This window comes from Lactuca saligna, chromosome 8 (assembly GCF_052625555.1).
Source record: "Lactuca saligna cultivar CGN05327 chromosome 8, ASM5262555v1, whole genome shotgun sequence".
NCBI classification, from domain to species: Eukaryota; Viridiplantae; Streptophyta; class Magnoliopsida; order Asterales; family Asteraceae; genus Lactuca; species Lactuca saligna.
The window spans coordinates 94306583-94332730 of NC_136424.1; the positions used below are offsets into that span (position 1 = coordinate 94306583).

The window sequence follows — 26148 nt, forward strand, 5'->3', positions numbered from 1 at the left end:
GGCCCAATATTATAATCATAAAGTCCTAGTTATGGCCCATCTATGGCCTAATTTTCCAAATTGGGCCCAAGTCCTCACATGGGCCTTATCCTAAATTTCATCTAATTATTTTGGTCCATTAACTTGTTATTGGATATCCATCAATAGTCCAATCGCCAAAGCCCAATAGGAAGGCCCAACTCACGACCCATGTGAAATTAGGGTTTTCACATGAAATGACGATTAGGGTTAAGTATTAACCCATTAATGACTTAACCCATTAAGGACTTAATCCATTAAGTCCATATTGCCTTAAGTGAATCTGCTAATGACTATAATTTAATATTTTGACTCTGTTAATTAATTCAAGTGCGGGTCCCGATAATTTCCCTAAAATCAACCCACATACTAGCCCATTAATCAAATGGTTGGGCTTTTATGTCCATTAGGGCTTCATTGGGCCCATTAAAGTCTCATTTGACTCATTAAGGTTTCTTTGGGCCCATTAGGGTTTAGCCGTCCCTTTACCCAAACATCCAAACGAGTCACAAACCAAACAAGGCACATCGCCAGCCACCACCTCATGGTGGTGGCGACATATTTTCTTTTCATTATTCCATTTTGTTACAAATTACAATACCATCCAATTAACACATACACAAACACTAATAACACACACATACACATACTCATTAATAACCACATACACACACAACCACCTTGTGGTGGCCGGTGGTGGTAAATGGTGGCAGCCACCATGGCTGATAACCATGGTGGTTTTTCGTTGGGTTTTCGGCAACAGCAATCCGAGATACCCTCAAGCTTGTGAGACACGACTGAAACACACACACACCCACATTAATAGCGGCGGAGAATACCGGTTACCGTGGAACAGTCGCGTGGTGGTGACGCCACGTCAATCCAACCACGAAGGAACAAGTGGCGGAGGGCAGCCGATCGAGCGGTGGTGGCGACGTATCAGCAAACAGAATGGAGAGAAGAAGTGAAGGTGGTTCGAACCACCAAGTACATCAGGAACAACGACGACGAAGAAATGCCCACTCGAGTCCCCGTCAGCAGCTCTGCCGTCAACAGCCATGGCAGCAAGCTCGTCACATCCATGGAAGGAGGTGGTGGTGGGACCGGAGATCGTAGGAATGGAGATGGCAACAGCAACTCAGTGAAACAGCCGAATGGTGGCAGTGACAGTGTCAAGGTTCGGTCAGCACCATCGATCGGTCCATACCCGATACAACAACGGTCTTGGTGGTTTCTTCCTGCGACCCCGACGTCTGACGATGCTTCAGATGGTGGCGGCTGGAGAAGGAGGATGGAGATGGTGGCGACTGACACTAGATTTACGGTTAGGGGTTGCATGCAGTTATATATATATATATATATATATATATATATATATATATATATATATATATATATATATATATATATATATATATATATATATATATATATATATATATATATATATATATAGGTACAGGTTCATTTGAGACCATTCTAATTTTGTGAAACCATAAGACCAAATCTAAAAATAATTTTAAAATGCAAAATAAATGGAAAAATTCAAAAATTCTTTTTTTTAACTATTATTTTCGGAACTTGAATTAACTAAAAAAAATAAATAATAAAAAAAAATCCCGTTTGTTTTTTTGAAAAATACGTGAAATATTCTAATAGAATATTACACTGACATATTCTAAAAAATAATTTTAAAATGCAAAATAAATGGAAAAATCTAAAAATTCTTTTTTTAAATATTATTTTCGGAACTCGAATTAACTAAAAAAAAATAAAAAAAAATCCCATTTTTTTTGAAAAATACGTGAAATATTCTAATAGAGTATTACACTGTACATATTCTAAAAAATAATTTTAAAATGCAAAATAAATGGAAAAAATCTAAAAATTCTTTTTTTAAATATTATTTTCGGAACTTGAATTAACTAAAAAAAAATCCCGTTTTTTTTTATTTTAAATACTTGAAATATTCTAATATAATATTACACTGTACATATTCTAAAAAATAATTTTAAAATGAAAAATAAATGGAAAAATCTAAAAAAAAATTTTAAATATTATTTTCGGAACTTGAATTAACTAAAAAAATAATAAAAAATAAAAAAATAATAAAAAAAATACGTCTCACGGTCTCACAAAATATAGGTGGTCTCAAAAGAACCTAACTATATATATATATATATATATATATATATATATATATATATATATATATATATATGCTTAGGTTATTTTGTTTTTACTAATTATTGTATGCTAGAATGCACAAATATGGACCAACGGATGGAATTCATCAATGAACGTGATTTGAGAGTGTATGATATTATAATGGGATAGCATGTACCATATAATCACACAAATTTTAGCAAAAGGGTATTTTAGACAATTAACTACAATTATTAAAAGAAATTTTCGGATATTTATGGATAATTAATTCTCCTAATTTTAAAAATATGATTTTTTTAATTAATTCAATTTTAATTCTAACTTAATTTGTAAAAATAACCGATTTATTCTGTCAGAATTTTTTTTTAGTTAGAATGATGGTCTTTCAAAATTTTATTCTATTAGATTATTATTGAATAATAACAAAGTTTTGGAATCCGAGGTTGAAAAATAACTACATTCTAACATATTTTGTCAGAATAACATAATGTCAATCATAAACTAGTAAATACATTCTGAAAAGAATACACAAAATAGATTCTTGAACTAATAATATACCAAAGAATTAATTGTGATTCTTTGAATTATAACAACATTCTAAAAGAATAACAAGTGTAATTCTTAAAAAATAACAACATTCTTAAACATTGAGTGTGATCATTCTTTAATTCATTCTTCAAACTTTTTCCCATCAGTTCTTCAAGCCATTTCTATCACAAATTCTGTTAGAATGCAACAGTAAAATTATGTTAGAATACATTATCAACATATAAATATTAAAATTTTATCAAAATAAAACAGCAAAATTCTAGCAGAATTTATTATCAACATATAAATAATTAACCAAAACCATAATCGGAAGACATGAATAAAAAAAATTAACAAATTTTTATCCTCTCAATTTATTAACAATCAAATGAATAATTTTTTTTTACAGATTTGATACTTCCATGGTCCTGCAAAACAATTTATAATACAATTGAAACAAAGTTGATTCAAGTGTTTTGTTAAACACCTTACTTACAACAAAAACCTTTATGAAGAAACCATTTATATATGCCAAAAAAATAGTTGAACTTATATAAAAAGATTTGATAGAAAATCCAGAAACTTGATTTAAGCATTTTATCGAGCAGTGAGTATGCAACATGAAACTTTCTTTAAATTCTCAATAATAACAGCTTATCCATTGGCCAATCTTGAAACTTGTGAAAAACATGAAAAACAAAAATCTTGTCTCTTAGGATTTTTAACAAAGAGTTGGTAGGCACTAAATAAATAATTGGTTGCTCAATGTCTTTTTCAAATTCAAGCACAGGAGACTTCAAACCTTGTATCACTCCATATGAAGCCAACAATAAACGGAATTGGTTGATAATTCTTGGAAAGAATGCATTCTTTAATTTTTAGTACTCTGTTTTGTTTGCTAATTAAAGACCGTTTATTCATAACAAAATTATGATAAAAATTAATAATAATGCAACTCAAATAATTTATACACGCTACTACTATTATTATAATAAAAAATTAATAATAATGCAACTCAAATAATTTATACACATTCGCGAACCACTATTTAACCATGAACGAATGATAGAAAATTACTTAAGATGGAAGAAATCATTTACCTCCTAGTTATATTGCAAAACTTTGACGCTGGATTTGAGATATTAGGGAGTTTTAATTTATCACATTGAAACTTGCTTGGATGGTGAAGCCGTCAACACAATTTAAGTTAGAATCAATGTGATCTGCGACCACTACTGGTGGTTGCCGCCGGCAGCAAATGGTCTACGACCATCTTCAATTAAACGGTCAGTCTCAGGGGAATCGGTGGTGGTGTTTTTGGGTCTATAGAAGAAGAAGAAGCGGTGGATCATAAACAATGGTGAGTACGATTTAGGGCTAAATGTTCTAAATTTATATTTGCTTATTGCGTGATATCATGAATATATTGATTATCTACCATAATTAACTATGCAAAGATTACTATAATACCCTTAAATGATTTATTTAATTATTTATTTTTTTTCTAAATTTCTATTGGTGCATTCATGCACACAATAGTTGCTATAAACATTTGAACCTAACTCTCTCTCTCTCTCTATATATATATATATATATATATATATATATATATATATATATATATATATATATATATAGGGAAGGGTTATATGAAAAATAAACAATTAGGGCAACACATGTTGGAACCAATGAAAGCATGACAACACATCATTTTGGAATAACTATATGAATAACAATTAGGGCAACACATGTTGGAACCAATGAAAGCATGACAACACGTGTCACTTGATCATTGGTTCCAGCATATGTTGCCCTAATTGTTCATTTTCCATTGAACCTACTTCAATATATATATATATATATATATATATATATATATATATATATATATATATATATATATATATATATATATAGGTTCAGGTTCATTTGAGATCATTCTAATTTTGTGAGACCGTGAGACCAAATCTAAAAATAATTTTAAAATGCAAAATAAATAAAAAAATCCAAAAATTCTTTTTTTAAATATTATTTTCGGAACTTGAATTAACTAAAAAAATATAAAAATATATAAAAAATTCCTTTTTTTTTTGAAAAATACGTGAAATATTCTAAATAGAATATTACACTGATATATTCTAAAAAATAATTTTAAAATGCAAAATAAATGGAAAAATCTAAAAATTCTTTTTTTAAATATTATTTTCGGAACTTGAATTAACTAAAAAAATAAAAAAAATAAAAAAAAATTCTATTTTTTTTTTGAAAAATACGTGAAATATTCTAAATAGAATATTACACTGTACATATTCTAAAAATAATTTTAAAATGCAAAATAAATGGAAAAATCAAAAAATTCTTTTTTTAAATATTATTTTCGGAACATGAATTAACTAAAAAAAATTAAAAAAAAATAAAAAAATACGTCTCACGGTCTCACAAAATATAGGTGGTCTCAAATGAACCTAACCCAATATATATATGGGGCTAACAGGTGACGGGGAGCCGGGTTTAAGTCCAGCTCCACACAAACTTATACACATTTACATATCTACTTATCTAGCCCGTCCCCATGAAATCTTGTTCAAATTAAGGCTACAATTTACAAAACATCCCCCAACATCCAAAATTCTTTCATACTAAATCCAAATGATATCAAACACCAACTGAGTTCTAAATCCTTTGCAAAGTAAACCCCAGAATTACACTTTAACCCCCAGAACTTCGATTCTAGTCATTTAGCTTTCCGAAACCAACACCCCGTTAAATACTATTTGATTTTGGACAATAATAATATTAGATAATAATAAAAAATCACTTCTCGGTGTTTATTATTTAATTATCTGACTTTAAAAGGAATGTTACATTTTATTTCATTAATTAATGTTTTTATTCTTTTTCTATTAGAGTTTCTTACTTTTAGTAAAACCTTTAAGTTTTTGTGAGTTATATTTGTTAGGCGATATTTTATATTATTTAACTGCATTCATGTAATTCTCCTTCTAAGCCTCTTATTTCTTCGATAAGATTACCATTATAATGATTAATTAGTTGTGTTTTATTACTACTCATGTTACTTATTTATCATGTTATTGGAAGTTTTATTTTCGTAGGGAGGTTTATAGTTTTCTCGTAAGTTTTTATTTTATTTAATGGTTGTTGCATAATGTTAAGTATTTCTTGTATTTGCTTATAGTTTTTATTAATAAATCTAGTAATTGTTTGAACATTAATAATCTAAGTATTTATGTTGTGGTGTTTAATATTTTGTTTGCTAATTTTTTTCTCCTAGCTATAATTTTTCTAGTTTTTCTATCATTTTTAATTCTTTGAAATATTTAGATATAATTTCTTGATATGTTATTTTAGATTCATAAATTTAATGATTTAATCATTTGTTTTATATCTTCTATATTTTTATTATCTGTAATTTGAGTAGAAGTTGTAGTTTCGATAGATGTTGAAAGTTGATAGTCTACCGATGATCGTCCTTTTAATGTTGAGATTTGTGGTTCTATGTATGTAATAGGATCTCTTTTAATTAATGATGTATTTATCATATTTCGAAAAATTTGATTCATGAAACAATCAATTATTTTCTAATTTTGGTAATTTAAAGGATATTAATGTTGCAAATAATTTATCAATATTATGTTCTGTTTAAAATAATACTATGATGAGAATTTGTTAGTGCATAATTTATTTGGTATGGTATAGTAAAAGGGTGATTGCTTTTATCTTAATAATCTATATCTTACTATAATAATATAACTTAAGTTTTCATGTTTAAACTTAAATCCTAATTGAATATTTATATTAAATTTTATTTTTTCTTCTACCATGTTTCTTTTTCCTTTGGTAATAGTACTTTCTTGATCATTAATTATTCGATCATTTTTAATTTCTAATTCTATGGATGAATCTAAATTGCTAAAAATATTTTTTTAAAATTATTTAATATATATATATATATATATATATATATATATATATATATATATATATATATATATATATATATATATGAATATATGTTATTTTTTACTGCTCTAATTCTTTAATATATGTATTATATTTCTTAGTTGTTTGTTTATTTTAAAAATAATAATATTTCTTTCCTTTGATTCTATAGGGGATTGACTCTTCCCTATTCCCTTTCTATAATAAATAATGTTTTTTTAGAAAATAATTTTTAAGCATATTATATTTAAAATTATGTTCTTCTGATAGTGTAAAATTTGTTTTTCTTATAGTATCTTTGCTAACGAGTAGTATATATAAATTTGTTTTTCTTATAGTATCTTTGCTAACGAGTGCATCTAGTATGTATCGTGATTCATTTTCTTCATTAATGATTAGAGATTCATTTATATTCTCATTAGATATAGAAATCATAATCTAGCTCTAATACCAAATGTTTCAAAATACAAAATTTTCAAAATAATATTTAAAAATAAAAATTATAAAATATTAAAAATGATAAATAAGAGAGTAAATGATCATATGATCGATATTCGTCTGTTTGTCAAGTTCTTTAATGATCTTTTTATGATATTTTTAGAGTAGGTGATATGTTATTCATAAAATAGAAACTTCAACATAAACATTTAAAAGTAAACTTATTTCACTTATTTCACTTTGCTTTATTTTATAGGATCAATGATCCTTGTACAGACAATATTTTAGAAAGACAATATTTTAGAAACGACAAACAACATACTCAATTACCTATGCTAGATATATACCAAATTTGACACTATATAGAACATGTATTTGATGCTACTATGTATTATCGAGAGAGCCCAAGTTGAAAAGTTAAAAATTTACAGAAACCAGGTTTCAAGAGGTTGGATCAGGCGGTTTAACCCGGTTTCCTTTTGAACCGCCCGGCTTACACCGGGTCGTGTAAAGATGGTTTTTATGCCTGAAAAAACCGGTGGCCTCACCCGGTTTTCAAAACAATGGGTGGATGGTATTACAAACAATGTCCTTTGTACAAACTACTAAACTATAAGCAAAGTCGGAAAAGTACAACTGCAAGATAGTTATCTTATCTACAACCCATTCTGCTTATGTACACCTTTCCGGTGCATGTTTCTGGCTCCTCACCAGCATTACCGAACAGCTGCAGCAGGTTTTCTATACGTATGCCTTCTCGCTAACACAACAAATACTCCCAAATTCACGAAACTTAAACCAGCCAAAAGCCAGAAGAAATAATCAAGGTGACCATAGTTGAGATTGTCCGTGATCCACCCCGCACCACCACCCCGTGTACTAATAATCGTCACAATCGTCACAAGCAAAGCACTCACATAGCTCCCAAGTGCAGTAATTGTTAACTGAAGAGCCGCACACAAACTTCTCATAGAATCAGGAGCTTGATCATAAAAAAACTCCAATTGCCCAATAAATGTAAACACTTCAGCACACCCAATTAAAAAATACTGTGGCACCTGCCAAAAAATTGACATGGGAATCCGATCCAGTTCATAGTAATCGTTTCTTGATACAATCTGTAGCCTAACGACTTCAAGAACACCAGCACAAACCATGCTAAAGATGGAAATGAATAATCCAGTCCCAATCCGTTGGAGCTGGGTCAACCCGTTTTGTTGACCCGTGACCCGTCTGGCCACTTCGACAATGACCCGGTCATAAACCGGGACCCAGAATACTACGCTGATTGTGTCGAATACCCCGAGTGAAGCGGGCGGGATCTCGAACCCGGATATTCCGACCCGTGGGTCGAGAGTGGAGCCCTGTAACACAAATAGGTTACTCATTTGGGCGTAAACTGTGGAGAAAATGATACCAGTGGCCCATATTGGAAGTAAACGTATCACGGCTTTTAGTTCCTCAACTTGGGTCACAGAGCAAAGGTTCCATGGGTTTATCGACCCGTTTGGTGTAACCACAGCTGCCTTATCGAAAAAACTTGAAACAACAAAGTTGTGTAATTATGAATTAGTAATAAGATTAGATAACACACGTACCCAAAGTTGTGTAATTATGAATTAGAGGGGATTACTTACACCAAATCAAACGTATGATCAATCTTTCGGCTTCCTGAATTAGAAAAACCGGCTTCTTCTGAAGACTCGTATAAAAGTGAACTATCTAATGGCACTTCGATCTTTCTCTTTCTAAGAGAAGCAACTGCCACCTGGCACAACCGAGTGAGCGGGCTACCACCTGGTAACTGATTCCGGTACAATTTAGTACCTGAAAAAAATGAAATCACAGCAATTCCCATTGCAATAGTAGGAATTGAAAACCCCCAACCCCAACCCACATTATCTTGAATCCAAACGAGAACTGAATGAGCCACGAGTGCACCGATGTTTATGACAAAATAAAACCAATTAAAAAAAGAACTCTTTTGTTTTTCCTCGACCTCATCATGATCATCGAACTGATCCGCACCGTAAGACGAGACACAGGGTTTAATTCCCCCGGTTCCTAGAGCCACGAGGTAAAGAGACGTGAAACATAATGCGATTTGAGCTTTTGTTGCGGTGCAAACATCTTTTTCGTAACATGTTGGTTTTAGCCCCGGGACGGATGCCGATAGTGTTAACATTCCCATTCCCTATAAACATATTTCTTTATTGTTACTGTTACTGTTACTGCTGTTGTTACTGTTATTGTTACTGTTAGACTTACGATTGCATAAATGATGGAGAAGGTGGCGATGGTCCAATATCGTCCGATATAAGTATCGGCCACGAAGGCTCCGATTAATGGGGTGAGATAGCAAGTTCCGGTCCAAGTTGAAAGATTTCTTGAAGCGGTTGCGCTATGCTCATTCAAATGATACTTAAAATATCGGACCAAATTAGAGCTCATTCCATAATATGCCAATCTTTCACAACATTCATTGCCTACATATACAACACAATAAATAATTATAAACAGGTTGTACCACGTATGGGACTAAGATCTTTAGGGGTAGGTGTAATAGGGTACTATGTGAATAGGACAAAAATATGTCTTATAAAAAATATAGAAAACTTGTCTAGTATTGTCTTTGTCTTGTCTTAGGTAACAAAATCACCCTAAAATCAGCCCAAAGGATAAAGATAGTAATCACCTAAGATGAAGCCACATGCCTTCCAAGTTCCGGTTTTTTTCTTATTAGCTGGATTTTTAAGGTAATCTACAGTCCCATCTTCGGTGTAGGTGTCATCTTCTTGCTTAGATTCCAGCAAATTATAGGTACCTGAAGATAGATAAATCTCTCTGATAACCAAATTGTATGATAACACATGTAAATGATTTATTTAATTTACTTGAATATCTCCGAAAGAAGTCAAAGTAGCATAGTTTTTTTTAAAGGACGTGGTTTACTTTAAGGTCCATGAAGAAGATATCACTGAAGGAAAAGTTAATCAAACGACAAATAACAAGAGACCCTTCGGGTAATGAGGATATTAAACAAGTAATCAGCACAATTACAAGATTAATTGTTGTTTTCAGCGATTAACTACAAGGGTTTGACTTAAAGAGCAAGAACATGACTGATACAAAAAGGATGATTTCAACACGATATCTTCAATTAACTGCATAAAACAATAATTAAAATAGAAACTAACGAAGTAATGAACAGATTAAAGCTAATCCGATCATGAATTGAGAGTACCCATATGGGAATTTTGCTCCATCTTTATGAGAAAATATCAGATAGCCAGGAACTCCACTCTGAACACTGATGATCTTTTAACAAGGCCCTTCAACTTCAGGTCAACCTTCCAACCCTCGATGGAATCTTCAAAATATGTTCTTTAGCGGTTGCATGCTTGAAACTGCGTCTGAATCTGGAAATTCTCGTTGAAAGTTGGGTTAAATGATAAAGAGATTCGGGACTTTTTGGGTGAATAAAAGGTTCCAGATCAAAAGTTACAAAATTTAGAAGATTATTTATGTAGTAACATGTAACTTATACATTAAAAATTGTATATTGTTTGCTATTTCCGAAATTTAAACCTGGAAAAACACTATGTTGGGGATCTCGCTCTATAGTTTCATTTGCATCCCAAGGTTCTTACTAAATGACAGATATTGCACTTATATTACAGAATATTATAGAAGAGAAGTTATAAAAATATAAAATTGCAAATTTGGTCTCTGAGTTTGTAAAAAATTAAGACTTGGTCCAAAGAGTTTTGGAGTCGCACTACTAGTCCAAAAAGCTTATTTTGTTGCGATTTTAGTCCGTTTCAAATCTAAAAGTTGCTAAAATGACATTTTTTTGCCTGTTTATTTCTTTTTTTCATTTTCGTTCTATTTACTTAATTATTTTTTATATTAAAAATAAAAAATACAACTCTCTCTCTCTCTCTCTCTCTCTCTTGTAAAAACCATTATATTAAGAAGATTTCTTGAGTTTGTTCAACACACACACACACTTGAGAACACAATTTGAATCACATACTTGATTTTATGTGTTTACTCTTCAACACACACACACACACAAGAAGATTTCTTGAGTTTGTTCAACACACACACACACACACTTGAGAACACAATTTGAATCACATACTTGATTTTATGTGTTTACTCTTCAACACACACACACACACGATTCTTAATTGTAAAATCGATTATATAGAGTCTGGAAAAGCTTTTTGAAAATCACCAGATGGAGGAGATGATGACAATTTTGTAGGTTTCTTTAAGAACTATTGATTTCTGAAAATCACTAGAGGATATGAACTCAAGCAGATGTGCTCGAGTTCTGAAAATCCACCCACTAATTTTTTTTTCCTTTTTTGACAACACTTGCAAATCAGAAACAAAGGAGATCTCTCTCTTAATCAGAACATCCAACCACTGCTCTCGCTTCTGTTTCTCAGTTTCAGTCCTCCATCAAAATCCCACAGAAGGAAAGGGATTTCCCATGTTGCTTTGCAACCATCTTTATCGGTGAGGAGGCTGGGTCTCGCTCCCCTTAAAATCAAACTCGATAAACTTCAAATTAGATTTGATGATCTGAAATTATGATCAAGTAAACCAAAAAAATTGATTTTTCTACTTGATATATGTAATAAAAATAACATGAAATCAAATTCAATCAATAGACCTGGAAGCTCCATGAAATCAAACCATGTTAACTTAAACCCCCCAAATCGAACCCTTAGACTTGTATCATCGCCTCTAGAAGGGATGGACAAAAAAAACCTAGAAAACCCCTCCACTTGAACTCGGTACCGATCTCCTTACCATTATCTCTCCAGTGAGAGAGAATCAGAGAATCGATCGAAGTTTGGAACAACATTAGTGACAACATGTCCAATGAGAGAGATTCGATTGAGCTTTCACATTGGGTTTTTTTGTATGCTTGTTATCGATGATAGATGAGAAAGATGGGCGATCGAAGTTTAAAAAAAAGGGTGAGGGGTGACGATGTCAGACATAGAGGAGGCGAGGGCAATGGACGCTGACGATAACGATGGTAGACTTAAATGGTGTGGTAGAGATGGATCTTCAGTGGCGCTGATGGAGATGTGTCTCGGTTGTTCATTGTTTTCATGGGTTCAGGATGAGTGAGGCGGTGGAATGTGTTCATGATTGTAACATCCATAAAATTTCTAAAAGTTTAAAACTTTTACATAAATCCAAAAACCATCATTTTTTGCAAATTGTTTTCAAAACGAGTTCAACATCAGAGAAATCCCAAAATCGTGAAATAAAAACATGAGGAGGTGCACGATCACGTCTTTTCCTTCCAATGATCTTCAGAAGTACCTGAAACATAATCCAAAATTGTAAGCCCAAAGCTTAGTGAGTTTCCCCAAAATACCAACACAATACAAAATCCAGAATAATATCACGAACAACATGCATTCAGAGCCTTCAGTCTGTCTGGAACACCCCACCAACCTACAGTCTATCTGGTACACTCACAGAACCTACAACATGACTGGTACGCCACCTTGGACCTTCAGCCTATCTGGAACATTCTCTGGGCCTTCGGTTTGACTGGTATGCCCCACTGGCCTTCAGTCTATCCGGGACGCCCTGTGTCTGCTGACCTTTAGCACAAAGCAGGTCCGTCTCAACCCAACCGCACAAAACATGTCGACATATACATAACAATTAAACATATAACCAGTCAGCAGACAAACAGGCGGATCTTACAAATTACTAAGCATAACATCATCTTATTATCAAGATACATATCTAACATATCACTACAGTACTCAATCATGAAATAATCAGGATAACAATCCAAAAGGGCTAGCCTTGGTGCCTTCGACCCAACAAGTACAGTGAGGAACACTCACCTCCAAGGTTGTAGAACTCATTACTTGGTACATGTTCGGCCGACTACCGAGTAGCAAGTACTCAGGAGTACTCGGATTCGATAATTCATGTAGAAATACTTTTAAGGACCTTATATATATATATATATATATATATATATATATATATATATGTCAAAATCATAAGTTAAAATCTTATTTTGATCGAAATATATAACAAAATTAGATATATGTGAATACACAAAAACTGAAAAGCACATAATGGTCTCACTTTGTGAATAATTACTAAATATTTCAAATATATATAGTAATAATAACATGTGTTTGTATTAAATAATAAATCTTTAAGTATATTATACATATTAATCACTGAGTTAACTGAGTTTTAAAACACTGCTCATTTCAGTAAGGGGCCGATCGGGGAGTACTCGGGATCCTGTAACTCGCCTCGGTAAGGGGCCGAGTAGCGAGTACTTGGAGGAGTAATCCGCTAACTCGGTGAGTTTTACAACACTGCTTACCTCACAAGTGGTGCTGAATTGGAAGAATCCAACTCCAAAACTTAGCTCCGAACTCAAATTCCTACAACCACCATGTGACCAACCCCATCAAAACCCCAAAATACCTAAAATGCCCTCAAGAGTCAAACTTGGTAAACCATGGTTAAATTCAAAGTCAACAGTCCATGTTGACCCAAATCGTCGAGTGCACCTACCAACTCGTCGAGTTCCTACAATATTCAGAGAAGTGGGAAAACCCTAGCCAACTCGCTGAGTTTTCCCAACTTAACATATTCAGTCCTTTTTCATCAAGTCTAACGCTTTAAAATGTAGATAGGATACCCAAGAGCTGAAAAACCATGTAAAGTTGCTAGCTTTACGTCCATGCATGTCATAAAGAGGCCCTAACACTCAAAGAAGGCTTAATAAGGGACCTAAAACATGAAGGAGGCCTAGATCTTGATAAAGCTTGAAACTTTAAGTCCAATGAGTCCACAAAATGTATAGATCTGAAGTGATAAATTCATGAAATAATCAACCCATGAACAAACCCAAAAAAGAGCCAAATATAACAATAGACTTCTAATGAAGAGATCTAAGAAATAGATAACCAAGGTGTAGACTTTATACCTCAAAATGATTGCAACAAAAGAGTAGGTCTAGATCTATACCCTTCCTTTCAATCAAGCCACCTCAAACTTCAAGCTCCTTCAAAAGAACACCAAGAAATCACTCTTTAAGCTCTCTCTCTCTCTCACACACAAATATGGGAGAGTATCCATGAAACTAGGGTTTCTTAATCAGCCGCCAACTCGTCGAGTTTGCCTCTCCAACTCGTCGAGTTGGTCCAAAAAGATGCGCGACCCAAGGCCTTTAAACACGTCGAGTTGAGGCCATCAACTTGACGAGTTCCAGTGGAAACTTGGCTTTTAATATACTAAATGTCATACCTAGGAATCGGGATGTTACAACGACGGTGGGTAACCATATATTAGGTTACCTGTTGATTTACGAATAAAGAGAAAGAAGGATTACCGGTTGTATGTGTGTGTGTGTGTGTGAGAGAGAGAGAGAGAGGTGTTATTTTCTTTTTTAATTGTTGTAAAAAAATTAAAAAACTAAATTAAAAGGGAAAATACATCACTTTAAATGTTTTCAAATAGTTGGACCAAACTTGCAACAAAAACAAAATAAACATTTTGGACCAATCGTACAACTCCAAAATATTCTGGACCAATCGTACAACTCCAAAATATTTTGGACCAATGTCCCAATTTTTGACTAACCAAATGAACCAAATTTACAATTTTGTTTTATAAAAATCTTTACATTAATTTGGTTTTTGGTATACAACTGGAAAAAGAAATACAGACACGTTAAAAACAAAGAGAGTTAAGGTTTATTAGCTTATATGGTAGTAAAACAAAATCTAAAAAAATAATGTTTAAGTTATATATATATATATATATATATATATATATATATATATATATATATATATATATATTGTTGTGACATGCTCTTCAAGGGGTTTGGATACTGAAGGATGGATCTATCTTGGGTGCTTGCCTGAGAACACAATCACAAAGGAACTGTTAGAGGACGACCGAGTGTTCTCTCAGGACATCGCTCCAACGATCAAGTTAGTCTAGGGTGAGAGAAAAATCTTAGGGTAATCTTCGTGAGAAAGAAGATGGATCCCTCCCTTGAGACATAAAAGATCCTTTTATACCTGTTACTAACGGATCGTGGGGACCGTGCCTTGTGAGCGTGAAACGTGGCTTCCTCTTGCTGGGAGAGCTATTCATGATAACTAACCGCCAGGTGATGTCAGTTCTGGGCATCACCTGGGCTATTTGTTTCTTTCTCATTGGTTATGAGTAAATGAGGAGATCACATGGGATGTTCTTCCCTTGTGACGAGAAATGAGCTGTCGCTTCGGCTTTGGCTCTCTGAGGCCAACACTAGGTCTCAGCCAAGGCAGTAACATCTCTGTTACATTTAACATGACCGTTAGGAAACGTTAACAAGTCCCTTAGACCACTAGGCTTCTGTATTCGTGTCGTAGCAGAGTTGTTCTGGTCTACTCATAGATACGTGGCGAACTGCTATTGACAGCTTGTGCAGTTGGCAGGTTGAAATCATCGTTATTTGGCGGTTTCATCACGAGGGCAGTTCATTACCTCCTTGATAGCATTAAAACCCTAGTTCCTTTTAGATTTTTCCTCATTTGCCTCTCCAACTCGTCGAGTTGGTCCAAAAAGATGCGCGACCCAAGGCCTTTAAACACGTCGAGTTGAGGCCATCAACTTGACGAGTTCCAGTGGAAACTTGGCTTTTAATATACTAAATGTCATACCTAGGAATCGGGATGTTACAACGACGGTGGGTAACCATATATTAGGTTACCTGTTGATTTACGAATAAAGAGAAAGAAGGATTACCGGTTGTATGTGTGTGTGTGTGTGTGAGAGAGAGAGAGAGAGGTGTTATTTTCTTTTTTAATTGTTGTAAAAAAATTAAAAAACTAAATTAAAAGGGAAAATACATCACTTTAAATGTTTTCAAATAGTTGGACCAAACTTGCAACAAAAACAAAATAAACATTTTGGACCAATCGTACAACTCCAAAATATTCTGGACCAATCGTACAACTCCAAAATATTTTGGACCAATGTCCCAATTTTTGACTAACCAAATGAACCAAATTTACAATTTTGTTTTATAAAAATCTTTACATTAATTTGGTTTTTGGTATACAACTGGAAAAAGAAATACAGACACGTTAAAAACAAAGAGAGTTAAGGTTTATTAGCTTATATGGTAGTAAAACAAAATCTAAAAAAATAATGTTTAAGTTATATATATATATATATATATATATATATATATATATATATATATATATATATATATATATATATATTGTTGTGACATGCTCTTCAAGGGGTTTGGATACTGAAGGATGGATCTATCTTGGGTGCTTGCCTGAGAACACAATCACAAAGGAACTGTTAGAGGACGACCGAGTGTTCTCTCAGGACATCGCTCCAACGATCAAGTTAGTCTAGGGTGAGAGAAAAATCTTAGGGTAATCTTCGTGAGAAAGAAGATGGATCCCTCCCTTGAGACATAAAAGATCCTTTTATACCTGTTACTAACGGATCGTGGGGACCGTGCCTTGTGAGCGTGAAACGTGGCTTCCTCTTGCTGGGAGAGCTATTCATGATAACTAACCGCCAGGTGATGTCAGTTCTGGGCATCACCTGGGCTATTTGTTTCTTTCTCATTGGTTATGAGTAAATGAGGAGATCACATGGGATGTTCTTCCCTTGTGACGAGAAATGAGCTGTCGCTTCGGCTTTGGCTCTCTGAGGCCAACACTAGGTCTCAGCCAAGGCAGTAACATCTCTGTTACATTTAACATGACCGTTAGGAAACGTTAACAAGTCCCTTAGACCACTAGGCTTCTGTATTCGTGTCGTAGCAGAGTTGTTCTGGTCTACTCATAGATACGTGGCGAACTGCTATTGACAGCTTGTGCAGTTGGCAGGTTGAAATCATCGTTATTTGGCGGTTTCATCACGAGGGCAGTTCATTACCTCCTTGATAGCATTAAAACCCTAGTTCCTTTTAGATTTTTCCTCATTTGCCTTCTACTTGTTCTTAAGAAAAACCCTTTCAACCTTTTCTTTGTGTTTTACATGGCTGCTACTCGCGCTTTAGGAATAGATCTTACCACTGAGGAATAGGAGTCTTTCGAGTTCCAGTTCGGGTTCGTTCCGAACACAGCGTGCAAATTCCCTGTCTGACGCGTCTCTTTATAGCCTGCCAGAGGGCAAAGTCGGGATTCCGATCGCTCTATTCGAGGTAGGTCTTTGTTTGCCTACCACCGATTTTTTTTAATTTGATCATCTGTGAATATGAGTTTTCAGTGAGGAAGTTGACCCCTATCGCTATAAACAAGATAGTCGGGTTTGAACTCCTTTTTCGTTCCTTAGGCCGCTTGCTGACCGTTCTTGCTTTCAAGCACTTCTTTAATGCCTTCTCTCATTCGGGGACTAGAACCCTTTCTCGCCATCGAGGAGTCCCTACTCTTATCCACGATAAGAAGTCTAAGAAGAACTGGAAAGAGAAATTCTTATGGGTGAACAATGATCTCGTGGTACTTAGTTACCCGAGGACTAAGGTGTACGTCGACCATGCCCCCGTGTTGTTTGGCGCTGACAAGTAACTGGCTGATGCCCTGGAGAAGATCAACATCATCGGTGAAGATTAGCTTGATTGTTTTTTAGCCGTCGGCAGGATGAGTGCTACTGGCGCTGGTGAGGATCTGGACCTACATGATGTTGTTGTTACTGGTGCTTCTCAAAAGTATCCTACACCGCTCGGGTCCCCGAGGAGTCTTTGTTGGGTTAAGAGGTGTTTTGTACTCTTGGAAGCCTATTCCAGTGGTCGAACTGAGATAGCTAGCACTAGGCCCCCTCTACGTAAGAAATGTAATTTGAGTCTCTTACTAGGGGTTCCAAGGATTCCAACCTTGCCCCCGATGAAGGTCCTCCGAAACTGCTGGAGGGGGAACAAACCGGGGTGACTGAACCATACTGTCATACGGGTGAAGGAAACACCGAGAAAACCAAACCCATTCCCACAATTGAAGGATCCAGGACAAAGAATGGGTCTCCGCCTCCTCATGGTCTTACCTCTACCTATTCTGGTAAAAACACAACCACCCCCTGCTGATGGGTGCTCACCCAGATGCTTATAATCCAACTTGGAGGCTAACGCCTCATGATTTTTTCTCTGATCATGGCGCCGCTCTCGAGTGGTGTTAGCACACATTTCCTCCTGCCACAACTGAGGCCCTAAATGTCTTGTCCGATAAGCATATGGCCGATGGATTGCGGTACGTTGTCGCGTAAGTTTCATCTTATATATTTGCGGCCGCCGAACACATCTCCGAGATGGAGACCTTCCATCCCGACTCAGACAGGAGGGATATCAAATGCAAAGAACTGAAGGCCCAAGTGGCGGAGTTAGAAGCCGATAAGAACAACTTGCAGGCTAGGCAGGAGGCAATGTTACTTGAGAGGGAAATCTTGACGGATCAAGCGGAAAAGCTGGTAAAAGAGGTGGAAGGCGTGAACGCTCATGTGGGAGTGCTGACATTAGAGAACGCCAGTCTGAGCAAGCGTATGGCAGAGATGGAGGTTGATCTGCTGAATGAGAACTCCACAAGGGGAGCACTGGAAATGGATATTTCTTGGATCCTTTGCGACGGGCTTGGTCGGGTTGTGGACGGGTTATTTGAAAGTCCACAATTCCTCCAAGACTTGGTTCTTATGAAAGAAGCTTTTGTTGCTGATGTTGTGGAACAGGGTAAAAGGATTTTCTGGGAGCAGGTATCCGCCAGGGGGGGGGTAGACCCAAAGTATGAGTAGGATGTGGCAGCCAAGACTCAAGAGATGGAGGATGCCTTGGTGACCCTCACAGAGATAGACTTTTCTGGCCATCTTCGCTTGGATGCCCTGGACATAGCTGGGCTTCGTAATCTTTATCAGGATTCTCAGAGCAAGGAATCGGTCCCCAGTTCAAGCTTTACTTCTGGTGATAATAACACTCCTGTTAATAAGCAGTTTTGTGTTTGGCTTGTTTTGATGTAACCCCCTTTGACAATATTTTCCTTATTTGTTTGTTGTCTTTGCTGCCCTTTGTGGCCATCTTTTAAGTCCAAGAGTCCGACAGCTTGAACAATGTTTTTTATTTTTTATGGTTGTGAATGTTTCTCTTTATCGTGCACTCTCTTTCGCCTGATTACTATGTGTATGGTTTATGTTGGTCATCACATGATATTTACACAGGGTTTGTTTACACCCCTAGTCGGAGTTCTCTTGCTAGTGAACTCTTTGTGCTTTACTGAAGCTGGTCTTTGAGAGATTTGTTTTAATCTGTTGCTTAAAGACCATGAGTGTAGCCAAGATCTTCATCTTGAGGCTCACCCAATTTTTTTTAGTTTGTTTTTATATTCATGGAAGGTTATGACCCTTATATACTCATGTCACATGTTCTTTAATTAATGAGCATGTTTTGGGAGGAAGGTTATGAGACTTTCTAATGTAAACTCCTTGGGTGCCTTCTTGTAACGATTTCGCTCATGTGACGTTGGATGATCAGTCCTTGTTTCCACACGATAAATGTACATAGCCCTCTCTGTTTCTTAGATTTGAATAAAAGGAGCATCTGAATTGCATTTTCTATTTACTCTAGTTTTGTCTAGAGCATAATATGACTCAAAATAGTGAAGTAATTTATGCTGATTACATTTACATATTAAAATTAACACGCAATGCGTTAGCTAGCACTGTTTCAACCTTTAACACTTGTTTTAAGAGTAGAAGTGGCGCAGGCTCTATGCATTCCATGTTTCTAGAATGACGTGTCTGCCTTGAGCTTCTATGACATAGGCACCATTCTTGTGTGCTTCTACAATTTTGTATGACCCTTCCCATGTGACACTGAGTTTCCCCAATGGTTCAGCGTGACTAGACTCATTCTTTCTTAGTACCTATTCTCTGACTTTGAAGTTCTTGGTCCGGACTTGGCGGTTGTAATAGTTCTCAGTCCGTGATTTGTAGAGTGCTTGACCCATATGTGTTGCCTCATGTTTCTCGTTGATCATGTCCAGGTCTTGGCGTCGCCCTTCTTTGTTGGCCACCTCCTCGAAACTCTCTGTTCGAAAGGAGTCAACGACTATTTCCAATGGGAGGACTGCCTCCATCCTATAGGTTAGACTGAAGGGCATTTCTACCGTGCTTGACCTTGTTGTGGTGCGATAGGACCATAGCACTATTGGGAGCTCATCCACCTAGGTGGACTTGGATCTGAGTAGCCGTTTCTTCAAACCATTGACTATGGTTTTGTTGGATATCTCTAACTATCCTTTAGCCTAAGGGTGCGCTACTGATGTGAACTGGCGGTGGATTTTCTTGTCTTCACACCATTCCTTCAAGGGACTTCCTTCAAACTGAGTGGCATTATCATTTACGAGGATCCTAGGAATTCCAAAGCGGGCCAAGATGCTCTTTGTCATGAAATTTATCATCTGCTTCTAGTGACAGTGGCCAGTGGTTCCGTTTCTATCCACTTGGTGAAATAGTCCACGACTACTAGCAAAAACTTTATGCCTCCTGGTGCTGGTGGAAATGGTCCCACTATATTGATGCCTCATTGGTGGAAAGGCTAGGGGATAGTGATGCTTGTCAGTGGCATGGCCGGTTGATTTTGGAAAGGGGAAAATGCTTGGCATTCCTTGCATTTCTTGGCTAAGGCTGCAACGTCGTTGTATACGTCCGACCAGTATACTCTTAGGCTTAGTATCTTGCTTGTGAGTGTGTGAGCGCGTTCATGTGCCGTTGTGTCCCCTGAATGGCTTTCTTCGAGAAAATTCTGCCCCTCTGTCTTAGAAATGCACCTAAGTCATGGAGGCAATGATCTTATACCTTTCCTGCCAAGCACTTTGATGGTACCTTTCCATCAAATCTTGGTGCATTTCAAAGGGCCAGAAGTCCTTATAGGACTTTTGAAGCTCAACAGTCATAATGCACGACACCTTTGTCGTGTCCCTCTCACGAACCATGTATTCCTCGATATGTTCGGGAGTAACAATTTGTTCATCAATCTCCTTCAGCTCTTTATCAAGGATATATTCTTTGTCATCGTAGCGAAGGGCCATATGAATGTTTCTTATCCAATCGTTAAAGTTTGACCCATCGAAGATAGTTCTCCCAACCAAGTTCATGAAGGAGAACGAGCTAGAAGGGTTGGAGCCTGAAGCATTGTTTGGGATAGACATCTAAAAAGAAAAAGAACAAAGTTTAGATTAGATGAGAATCCTTAATATAACACCCAAATGAAATATTAAGGCTAAGACCCAACACAATATTTTACAATTCGAAATAGGGATGCTGTAATCCAATGGCAAAATATTTGAAGGTAGGTAGATGGCAATTTACCAATTTCCACCATGAAAAACGAAATTGATTATTAAGTTTTAATTGGATTGAAATTCCTAGATTATTTTGAGATTTATTGAACTTTTCAATGTCATGTTTAAATCTCGATTGTACCCTTCAAGTTTGTGACTGGGATGCCGAGGATCAGATTCAAGGTGTGATTAACCATGCAAATGTACTTGGTACTCTTAATGTTACAAATCACCTAATAATTGTTCCAGTTAACCACACATGCTGCATTGATCTATGATTAACATAAAGCTACCCTTTGCTACCCTTTCCAGTCGCAGATTAGTGTGCCGGTTAACCACACACACTCCACTAACGACTTAGCAAGGTGCAAAGTGCAATTTCATGGAATAACACCATTTTCACATTTTTCCTAAAGTAACTAAGATTGGGAATTTAATAAAAGTTTAGTTACTTATAACTATTATTATACTTTTTAATGAGCATTAATGTTGTATCCTTCCCGTTCGTCTAACGAGCCTCCACAAGTGAAGGAAGCAGTGGGTGAGAGTGGACACCTATTAAATTACCATTTTATAGGTAGTAACCTTATACTCCCTTATAGACCGGTTTCGTGAATGAGGCGTACTAATGATAGGACTAACTTGTCTTATACGTACGTACATACATACATACATACATACATACATACATACATACATACATACATACATACATACATACATACATATATATATATATATATATATATATATATATATATATATATTTATTATTAAACTTATAATATTATAATAGTATAAGGGTTGAATTTTAAACTTTTAAAAGTCTAAAGTTTGGAATTAAATGTTTCATTAGTGAGACTTTACAAATTCCAAAACTTGAGGACAAGTTTTGTAACTCTTCAAAACTTTTGGTTTCCATAACTTATGAAAACTTAAGAGTTTTAATGTTCATGAATGAGACTCTTCATTTAACTTGAGGATAAGTTACAAAACTCACTTCAAGAGCAATTTTAGAACAATTTTAACTAATCAATATTATCATATAATATACCATTGATCTAATCTAACTCATATAGTAAGACAATTCATATCAAATAATAAAAATAATTACTTTATTATCTTAAAATTTGACAATTATCATTTAATTGGATGAGGATCATCATTACCAAATCAGAAAATACATTTTTTATGCTTACTAAATAGTTTGTGGTAATCATCTTATTCCAATTCTGGCCAAAAACTCAAAATTCTTCAACCTGAAGCCTCTACTCGACGAGTAAATGAACTGGACTCGTTGAGTTGCCCTTTTACTGAGTGGACTCATCGAGTCAGTCAGTGGACTCGGCGAGTTCATCAGTCAGAGGCCTGAAAATTGACTTTTTCAGCTTTGAAAAATTACCAAGCATAAAATATAACAGAAAGCAATCCTAGGCTCTGATACCACTGTTGGGTTATAAGCATTATAACACTCTTATGGTGCACATGTAACCCTAGATTCTTTGGATCTATGTTTTCTCTAATTACACATGCAATTTTAATTTTCCAAAGCATACATCCTAACTAGCATACAATAGAGGATATACAACATAAAATTCATAGTTAGATGAATACCTCTTATGTAGTTTGAAGTTCTTGGCCTTGAAAGCTTTATCACCTCAAGTTTGATGCCTCTAATGTGTCACAAACACCAAATGCAAAGGAAGGCTTGAGAGAATAGGCTAGTTAGCACAAAAATCAGTTATTACTCTCTTAGAATGAATAAGCAACCGGTTTTAGCACAAGAGGGTTGATTTTATTATGTTACAAAGCCTAGGGTTTCATCCATGCAAACCCTACTACACCATGACCCTTCATATTACTTAAGCTCCATGGGTTAAACCTCCATGGACTATCCATGGACTATCATATTGGTTTAGCCAATCCTAATTAACCACGCATCATTGGCCCCCACTACAAGAATCGTTGATTTACTTAATCAGTCCCCGTATATTTAATTAGTATTTTTTATCACTAAATTAATTCCAAATTAATTCTTTATCAATACTAATTAAATAATATGATTTCTCAATTAATATATTATACTTATAATGTATTAATAAATCACAAATAACTTTATTCTCAAAAGTCCATCCTATCAAATTGCATTGGTGAAGGCAACCCAAAAGGACCATGCTACTATCGAGTCAAGTACATCCCAGTTATAATTATGGGCTTAGACATATAACCCAACACATCCAAATCCCAAAGGCTACCACTATTGAACTAAAACATGGAGAAAATCCCTAAAACTAGATCTAAATATTCAATAAGAAAGGTAAGAGCTTTATACCTTAGGTGAACCAGAAATGAAGCTCTACTTTTGGATCTACTCTTTTACTTAAATTACTTGCTCCTTATTCAAGTCTATACATCTTCAAAACCTCAAGAAAGTACCAAAGAATGGCTCAAAACTCTCAAAAACGTATTAGGGTTTGGTGGCTAGGGTTCTGGAACTTGGAGGTTGTAAATGAGGCCAGCCTTTAGTGGTTAAGGTGTTTAAATAGGGAGCTAAACCCTAAAAATTTAGGGTATCTATCTGGTAGCCTTACTCGTCGAGTTGGGGTCCCTCAACTCGTTGAGTAGACTTAAAGTTCCGCTTCCAAATTCCGTTCCCACTCGACGAGTTTGGGGCCTCCAACGCGTCGAGGTCCTGTACAAAAATGAATAAATTGATTTAAAATACATACCAGAAACCGGGAGTTACAGTTAGTTGATATCTGGGTGGGATTCCCGGGGCGAAGCTCCGACGATCAAGTTAGAATTGATTCTTAGAGTAGAAAGGTTAAGTTTGAGGAAAAGGAATTCCGTCCCCCTCTTCATGAAGAAGAAGGGTCCTTTTATACCTGGTTGTAAGGTGCGTGCCTCCTAACTGATTCTATTGAGCATTCCCTCGTGAAACACGACGTGGTGGATCCGTATTAATGGATCCTTCATCACATGTTTTTGCCTCGTCGCCTCATTGGCTAAAGGAGAATTTTTGATATTATGAAGTTCGTGGTTATCGTCAGATGGGCAAGTGGGGCACTCTGATTGGTCCCACGTTTTTCGGGGTATTTCTTATTGAAGAAGAGGGCAAGGCATAGTTGTGCCCCTTAACCATCATACCAGCAGCTCTGTGTTGGCGAAGGCTTGGCCTTGGCCTCAGACTGGATATGACCAGGTTCTAACCAGGGCAAGCTTGGCGTTAGTTTGGCTTCTCCTTTATTGACGTTCTCCCTGAGGGATACGTTAATAAGTCCCTTAGGCTTGTAGGTGTATGTGTTGGCTTGGTAGCGTCGCCGTTACAGCCTATATTTCAGCACGTGTATGTCTGAGATTGTCTCTGACATTCAATAGACTTTAGACAACGCCGTTAATGTGTGTTAATTCCGTCATATGATGGTTCGTGACACCAATTTTGCCTTTAAAATCCCCCCTTTACCTAAGACCTTTTATCTTTGCCTCCTTTCCTTTCTTTCGTTATATCGACTCAAGCATTTTGCAAAATTTTCTTTTCTACCATTCATCCATTCTTGATGATGGACTGTTATGGCAGAGTCCCTATCGTAGAGGAATTCCAACTTCTACAGGATCGATTCGGTTTCTTACCGGAGCATGGTGTGATGATTCCGGTGAAGGGATCTTCGATCTACGACTATCCTCGAGGGAAAGTGGGAGTCCCTGTTCCTCTATTCGAAGCGGGGTTGTGCCTGCCAACATCCGACTTTTTGATATGATCGTGAATCACTACGGCTTTTCCGTTGACAAATTAACCCCAAGTGCTGTCAATAAGATCGCAGGTTTTGAACTGATCTATCGATCTCTGGGTTGTATACCCACTTTTTGGGTTTTGAGTTACTTCTTCTGTTTATCTACATACTTAGGCACCCACATGCTAGCGAAAAGGCGGGGTATTCTTATGTTGATCTCCGAACAAGATACTTCGAAGTAAAATTAGGAGAGGCAATGGCTCTTGGTTAACTGAAAACTTGTGGGGTATGGGTTTCGTAAAACCCGATACTTTCCCGACCATCTACCCTAACTATTCGTGGATTACCTAACTCTTGGCAAACGGCTGGGAAACATTACTGTCATTAGGGAGAACTGGGAATATTTCATCCTTGCTGCGGCCGGTATGAGTGCTGCCCGGAGGGCACGTGGGAAGATAGCGTAGTTATTCATCGTAAGATGTGCTATTTACTCATCTCCTTCTCCCCTCCCCCATTTTAAAAAAAATAAGAACAAGGTATCTTATTGGCTTGTGAGTTCTTATATGTAGGGATTGTGTTTGAAGGTGCTGAATCCAAGATTTCCTTGGAGATGGCCCTGCATGGTTGCTATCGGGGGAAGCTTTGCCACCGGGAGGTTGATATTGTGAAGGCTCTCCCCCTCCTGTATTTGAAAAACATATGTAGGATCTCGTTGGATTGTTCTCAGCAGAAGGGGGAAATTATGGTTCTAGCGGACCGACCTTACCTTCCCAACCGGTTGTCGGGGTCATTTCCCTAGCTCATTTTTCGGCTTCTGCTTTTGCCGATATGCTTGAGGGGATGCAAGCAAAAAAAGGTACCACCCCTATCCATAAAAAACAAAGTTTGCACGTGGTGCTGTCGTCGGACGAAGAGACTAAATCCGATGACGCGGGCCTCCGCCCTTGTAAGATGCG

At 36.0% G+C, this 26148-nt stretch overlaps 1 protein-coding gene across 1 annotated transcript; it reads right to left on the bottom strand.

The window, feature by feature from the left end:
- Nucleotides 1-7480: 7480 nt before the first annotated feature.
- On the bottom strand, nucleotides 7481-10593 carry LOC145010463 (protein NRT1/ PTR FAMILY 8.2-like). The gene is made up of 5 exons (XM_078969001.1): nucleotides 10355-10593; nucleotides 9806-9934; nucleotides 9379-9596; nucleotides 8748-9304; nucleotides 7481-8649 (listed from the first exon to the last, which is right to left on the bottom strand). Exons 1-5 carry the CDS (start codon nucleotides 10374-10376, stop codon nucleotides 7827-7829), a joined length of 1749 nt encoding a protein of 582 aa, XP_078825127.1. The 5' UTR covers nucleotides 10377-10593; the 3' UTR covers nucleotides 7481-7826.
- Nucleotides 10594-26148: the final 15555 nt, after the last annotated feature.